This window comes from Brachycentrus maculatus, unplaced genomic scaffold, assembly GCF_059751285.1.
Source record: "Brachycentrus maculatus isolate JH-2025_06_01 unplaced genomic scaffold, ASM5975128v1 h1tg001171l, whole genome shotgun sequence".
Taxonomy (NCBI): Eukaryota; Metazoa; Arthropoda; class Insecta; order Trichoptera; family Brachycentridae; genus Brachycentrus; species Brachycentrus maculatus.
Window position 1 is genome coordinate 3,050 of NW_028281858.1, and position 7,482 is coordinate 10,531.

At 54.3% G+C, this 7,482-nt stretch overlaps 1 protein-coding gene across 1 annotated transcript; it reads left to right on the top strand.

Annotated features, from left to right (window-relative positions):
• Window positions 1–1,479: 1,479 nt before the first annotated feature.
• On the top strand, window positions 1,480–6,765 carry LOC148299350 (uncharacterized). The gene has a single exon (XM_088276106.1). The coding sequence runs from the start codon at window positions 1,480–1,482 to the stop codon at window positions 6,763–6,765; it is 5,286 nt and encodes a 1,761-aa protein (XP_088132232.1).
• The last annotated feature ends 717 nt before the right edge of the window (window positions 6,766–7,482 follow it).

The window sequence follows — 7,482 nt, forward strand, 5'->3', positions numbered from 1 at the left end:
GCGTATCGGGAACACAATGAACACGCGTGCAAATTGACGATGTACCACCGATGACTAAACTGTGGGGATAGATAGATTATGATGCCGCGTGTTGGAACGGCGATACGCGAAGACAAAGATGCGAAAAATGAATGGAAAAATTCAGCAGAAAAAATCCAATGTTTGTTTGTTACTTTTTTAACATTATGAGGTACAATTACTATTGAAATTTATACTCCGTTTGGAACGGGATAGTTAAAAATTATAAACACTCTTTCCAGTAAAAAAAATTGCACGTGTAAACATAGCTTTGATTCGCTCGCCCTTGAAAAAATAACTGTCCTTTTATACCTGGGATGAAGTTACTTCATTTGTAATGGCATAAAAGGGTGCGGACGGTATTCTTACCTTGATTTCAATTCATTTTACATATTATTTACTTACTTTAGAAGAGCCTAATATTCTCAGCGTGACATGAAATATCTTCTAATTATAGTTAGCATGGAACGTGTTAACCCAATCCCAAGACTGTACCATCAAAATTATAATCAGAGGTCTCCCTATCGACAAAACCAAAAATTAAATAGCACATGAACTCTCAAAAAAATTCCCCGTAGTGACAGTGACAAGACTGCTATTTGGACTAGAAAAAAGACTCTGTAAGCGACGTCATCGCATACCCGTGCGGCGGCCCAGAAAAGGAACTCTGGGCGCCCGGCGGGCGAGACGGCTGCCCGCCACACTGCGGCCCGAAGAAGGGATTTTGTGTTTTTGTATATTTAATTAGTTTAGGGACCTCGGTATGTGTACGCAATGTACTGCCCCCTCAATAAAGACTATAATGTGTCGCTTTCGGGGGTGGTCTTTGCCCATACCGAGGAGAATATAGCTCTAGGCTAGGTTAAGTTAATCTAAGGAAAATAGTTAATAATTAAATATAATACATTGTTTGTAAAGCACCGGTACGGTACAAAAATAGAGCCCGTCCGGTGCCCTTTAGAGGGAGACAGCGATATGGCTCTATGTCTCTTTCCCCCGGCCGCTGATTGGCCGTGCATTCCCACTGTCGGGCGGCACGCGATCACGGCCGGGTATATAGAGGGCGCACCCTTTCAGAATAAATCAGTTCAGTTCTAACACCGAAACTTGTTTTTACTCCTCCGCTCCCGATCTCTGAAACCTCGCCGCGCCGCCAGCCTGAACCGCTTCGCCTCTTTGCACCGATTCACGGACCTGTTTCGGAAAGCCCTTTTCAGGGCTATAGAGGTTGACTTGTCGGTGCAGCGCTTTGTACCCAGCTTACAACTGGGTACAGCGGTTGCGTCCAGAAAGTAACGCGTCATCAAGCGGTATTTACGCGACCGCCAAACCGCCGGGACTTGCCCCTTCTTGCGCCGCAGAGGAGACCAGAAACTATACAGTCTTGTGCGGACGGAAGACGTCTCGTACAAAGTGGTCCTTCGAGCCGGATCTTCTTCTGTGACGCCAGCCCCGACGAAGATGACGCATTCGCTACGCTCTGGGAGGTCCGCGAAGCCCACGCCCGATTCGGACTTCTCCGACTCCGACGAATCCGCGGCCGGACAATCCGTAGACACGGTCAGAGACCTGAGAGCGAAGAACCGAGAACTCCGCGCTAGACTACAGCGCCAGACGGCTCCGAAGAGCCCGCAGCGCACAGATGCCGTCCCAGAACCGGCTGCCATCCCCCCCACGGAACTGGGGAGTGCTGAACTCACACAGAGGTGGGTCAACAACTCCGCCGACCCCATGGCGCAGATGGCCAGCGCGCTTGCTGAGATGGCTGCTGCCATCAAGAACTCCGTCACCGGGAGCCCCCGCCCGGCCATGATGGAAGACGACGGGACCGCGACCGCCCTCATCGCCCGCCAGTCGAACGCCAAGCACCTACCGACATTCTCCGGAGAGCCGCTGGAATGGCCAGCCTTTCGAGCGCAGTATCTGCAGTCAACGAGAGTGTGTCGCTTGTCCGACTCCGAAAACCTGCTGCGCCTCAACTTGTCACTCCGAGGACGAGCGGAGGTAGAAGTCTCCGCCCTACTTCTAGACCCGAAGAACGTTCCCGAGATTTTCAAGAAGCTAGAGCGACGTTTTGGGCAGCCAGAGACCATCGTTGCAGCCATGCTCGCTCGTGTCGAGAGACTCCAGTGCCTCGATGGAAGTGGATCGGCGGAATCGTTGCTAGAGATGGCCAGTGCCATCAATAATGTGGTTACCACCATAGAAAGCTACGGAGCGAGCTACTTGGCGACCCCACAACTACTGAGCCAACTAGTTAACAAGCTGCCCCTGTGTATGAAGGTGATCTGGTGGAACCATCGCCGAGGCAGCGATGACAGAGCTGCAGTCGGAGAGTTCGCCCGCTGGCTCGAGGAGATTGCCGAGTCAGCGTCACGTTCCGGAGGTGCCGAAACAGTGAGCAATGTCCGAGGGAATCGGAAGGCCCGCGACCACCACGTCAACGCTGCGACAACAGCGCCGCCGCCGGCACCGCGATCGTCGGTCGACATGAAATGTGAACTTTGCGCCCGGTCGCATAAGCTACAGTCGTGCCCGGACTACAAGGACATGAGGGTCAGCGAACGCTGGCAAATAGTGAAACAGAAGAATCTGTGTTTTTCGTGCCTGAGAAACACCCATCGCGCGCCGCAGTGTGACAGAAGCCGTGTATGTGGGGTCGATCGGTGTCGCATGACCCACCACAAGTCGCTCCATGAATCGCGTCGTGCCGAATTCCGCGAGACACGTTCTGCCGCCGAAGTCGAGCCGTCGAGATCGGGCTGTGACGACACACACCGCAACGCGCCCGTGTACGCAAACGGGAGAGCTGAAGCTAGCAACGCGAGTGAAACACGTCAAACCCAATGGAACCGTTCCGATAACGGGGAGCGTAATAGGACAGTCACTAGTACGTACGACTCAACACGACCGGTGTTGCTGAAAGTGCTTCCAGTGCGCGTGAGTGGGCCCGAAGGCCACAAAGACATCTACGCGCTACTAGACGAGGGATCGACCGTGACCCTTCTCGACGCCGAAGTCGCCGACGCGATCGGTGCTCCAGGACGTGTCCGCGGAATCCGGATCCACGGAGCGGGCGGTATGAGCACGGCTGACGACGCGTCGCGACGCGTCGAAGTGAAAGTGTGCGGCAGCAACGGGGACGCCTTTGCCATGCGAGCTAACACTCTGACACAGCTAAACCTGCCACCCCAACCCATATTCGCCGAAGGGGGTATCAGAAATGTGCAACCCAAGCTGCTGATTGGGCAAGATAACGCATCTCTGATAGTGACGAGGGACGTGCGAAGACGGGGGGAGTACATTTCTTCTCTCACCACCCTGGGCGAAGCTGTGCACGGGGGAAGTGTGCAGGCAGCCCGGAATTTGATATTTACCACTTCGCCAGACGACCAGCTGGAACAGCTGGTGAAGAAGAGCTACGCGGTTGACGCCCTGGGGGTCGTGCCGCTGGTGCGGATATCCCGCGATGAAACGCGCACAATCGAGCTAATGAAGGCAACAACTCGCCCCTTAGAGTCAGGGAGGTGGGAGACCGGCCTTTTATGGAAGGATGACGTTATTCGGCTCCCGAACAACCGGCAAAGCGCTCTGAACCGCTTGATCGGCGTCGAAAAGAAGATGAAAAGGGACGACACATTTGCCAAAGCATACCGCGCAAAAATGAGGGAGTACGAAGAGAAGGGGTACGCCAGGGAGTTGACACCCTTGGAAAGTCATAAATCGGCAGGCCGGACGTGGTATCTGCCGCATTTCGCGGTCACCAATATCAACAAACCAGGAAAGATCCGAATAGTGTTTGATGCGGCTAGCCGCCATAATGGCGTGTCTTTGAATGATGTACTCCTCACGGGACCTGACCTGCTGCAATCATTGATCGGTAATGTGATGAGGTTCCGCGAAGGCAAGGTCGCGCTCGCGGCGGACATCCAGGAGATGTTTTTAAGGATCAAAATAAGACCAGAAGATCAACGGGCCCAGAGATTTCTTTGGCGGGAAAGGCCAGAGGATGAACCTCGCGAAATGATGATGACCTCCATGACCTTCGGAGCATCATGTTCGCCCAGCAGCGCACAGTTCGTGCGAAACGAGATAGCGGAGAGGCATGGCTGCGATATGCCTGTGGCGAGGGCAGCCATAAAAGAGAAATTTTACATGGATGACTACCTCGACGCGGTGGATTCAGTCGAAGAAGGAATTCAACTGCAGAAGAATGTCAGTTCGATACTCCTGAAGGGAGGCTTTCGGCTGACGCATTGGGCGTCGAATGCGAAAGAGGTGATGAACGCCATTCCCGAGGAAGCGAGGGCACCCGCAACTGTGGATATAGTGAGTGGACAAGCAGCTGCCGAAAGAGTCCTAGGAATCAAATGGGACCCCGAAACTGACAAGTTTATGTTCAAATTCGAATCGCTCATGAACATGCCTACAATAGACAGGCCGACGAAGCGACAGATGCTCAGCGCCGTTATGAGCATTTTCGACCCATTAGGATTCGTCGGCTGCCTCATAGTGCGTCCGCGAATACTTCTCCAAGATGTCTGGAGATCTCGAATCGGGTGGGACGACCCCATCGGAGAAGAACACGCTGAGAGGTGGCGTCACTGGGTAAAGCTCTTGAAAGAGACGGAATGCTCAATCCCAAGGAGGTGCACGAGCTCCAAGACAACCCCAGTGGAGCTGCACGTATTCTGCGATGCATCGGAACAAGCAAGCTGCGCGGTAGCTTACTTTATGGAAGGCACCGGAACGGAGAGAACTGTAACATTCATGGCGAGCAAATGCCGAGTGAGCCCACTGAGAGCGCTCTCGATTCCTCGGCTAGAACTGCAAGCCGCTCTGATGGCTGCACGTTTGGCGGACACCATCAAAAGAGAATGTAACAGCCGAATCAAACGCACCGTTTACTGGACTGACTCCATGACTGTACTGTGTTGGGTGCAAAGTGATGCCCGCACATTCTCACCGTTCGTGGCACACAGACTAGGAGAAATTGATGAACTCACGCAGGCGCGTGAGTGGCGGTGGATACCGACGAAACAGAACCCCGCCGACTTGGGCACCCGAGACGGTGAAACACCGGACCTTTCACCTAGCGGCATGTGGTTCAATGGACCCGAGTTCTTACACAAAGAAGAAACCGAGTGGCCTCCACTCAAGAACGCGAAGGCGACCCCAGAGAGTAAGGCCGAAAAGAAGACAGTCGAATACGTCAATACGGCCATCATGACGTCACTACCGGACGAGCGCCGGTTCTCATCGTGGAGACGCCTCATAAGAACCACAGCATGGGTCATGAGGTTCATTAACAGATGTCGGAAAGGGAGCATCGACGGGGGGAGCCATGCGTTGACAGCGGGGGAACTCGCTAACGCCGAACGAACATGGATAAAGCTCTCACAAATAGACAGTTATAAAAGTGACATCGAGGCGTTAAACCAAAGGAAGCCCCTTCCGCAGACTAGCCGCTTGTTACAGCTGACGCCCCACATAGACGAGCAAGGCATCTTAAGGATGGGAACGCGCCTCCTCGCTGCGAAAGGAGTAACGGAGAACCTGAAAACGCCGATAATTTTGGACGGCGCACACGCATACACACGCTTGCTGATCCGACACTACCATGAGTCGCGACTGCACGCCAGCACGGAACGAACGCTCAGCGAACTGAGTCAGCAGTTCTTCATCACAAGACTGCGGACCAACGTGAGGAAGGTGGTCTATGAGTGTCGCTACTGCAGGATACAGAGAGCACGACCGCAGCCTCCGCTCATGGGACAGTTGCCGGTCGGCCGCCTGGATCATCACGTCAGACCGTTCACCCATTGCGGGGTGGACATGTTCGGGCCCGTACACGTCACGATCGGAAGGCGACGTGAGAAACGGTACGGGGCCCTGTTTACGTGTATGGTGACCCGGGCGGTGCATATCGAAATTACACCGTCACTAAGCACCGACTCTACAATACAGGCGTTGAGAAGGATGGCCGCTCGCAGGGGGCACCCTACTACCATGTACTCGGACAATGGTACGAATTTTAGGGGAGCGGACAAGGAGCTCGCGGACGCCATGAAAGGACTGGCTGAGGATCCCGAGCTCCAAAACGAGGCCACAAAGAGAGGAATCGAGTGGGTGTTCAATCCGCCATCGGCACCTCACATGGGGGGAGCCTGGGAACGGCTCGTCCGATCAGTCAAGAGGGCGCTGATGGCGATACTCAAGGAGCAGTACCCTCGGGAGGAGACGCTGATGACGGCGATAGCAGAGGCCGAGTATACAGTGAATACTCGCCCCCTGACACATGTTTCGCTGGATAGCCGAGACGCCGCCCCTCTGACACCGATGCACTTCCTCATCGGGTCGAGCGGGGCCCAGCCGCATTTGGCGGATTACAGAGACGTACCGCCGGGACTATGCCTCAAGAAGCAATGGCGCATAGCGCAGAAGCTAGCAGACGCGTTCTGGAGAAGATGGATGCGGGAATACCTCCCGACACTGCGACAGAGGCAAAAGTGGCAACAGGCTGCCACACCGATTAGGGTCGGCGACATCGTAGTTATCACGGATGGAGCCCTGCCGCGGAACGAATGGCCGCGGGGGCGCGTCATGGCAGTCACCCCGGGGAAGGACGGACAAGTGAGGAGCGCCAGGGTCCAGACAGCCACCGGGACGTACACGAGACCCGCCATCAAGCTCGCCGTATTGCAGCTAGAAGAAGAAGATGTCGTCGCAGCAAAGGATCCCACGTAGGGATGGTGGGGAGTGTAAGCGACGTCATCGCATACCCGTGCGGCGGCCCACAAAAGGAACTCTGGGCGCCCGGCGGGCGAGACGGCTGCCCGCCACACTGCGGCCCGAAGAAGGGATTTTGTGTTTTTGTATATTTAATTAGCTTAGGGACCTCGGTATGTGTACGCAATGTACTGCCCCCTCAATAAAGACTATAATGTGTCGCTTTCGGGGGTGGTCTTTGCCCATACCGAGGAGAATATAGCTCTAGGCTAGGTTAAGTTAATCTAAGGAAAATAGTTAATAATTAAATATAATACATTGTTTGTAAAGCACCGGTACGGTACAAAAATAGAGCCCGTCCGGTGCCCTTTAGAGGGAGACAGCGATATGGCTCTATGTTTCTTTCCCCCGGCCGCTGATTGGCCGTGCATTCCCACTGTCGGGCGGCACGCGATCACGGCCGGGTATATAGAGGGCGCACCCTTTCAGAATAAATCAGTTCAGTTCTAACACCGAAACTTGTTTTTACTCCTCCGCTCCCGATCTCTGAAACCTCGCCGCGCCGCCAGCCTGAACCGCTTCGCCTCTTTGCACCGATTCACGGACCTGTTTCGGAAAGCCCTTTTCAGGGCTATAGAGGTTGACTTGTCGGTGCAGCGCTTTGTACCCAGCTTACAACTGGGTACAGCGGTTGCGTCCAGAAAGTAACGCGTCATCAAGCGGTATTTACGCGAC

What these genes read in the sequence shown, in the direction of transcription:
- LOC148299350 (XM_088276106.1), top strand. Translation starts at nt 1,480, where the DNA reads ATGACGCATTCGCTACGCTCTGGGAGGTCCGCGAAGCCCACGCCCGAT.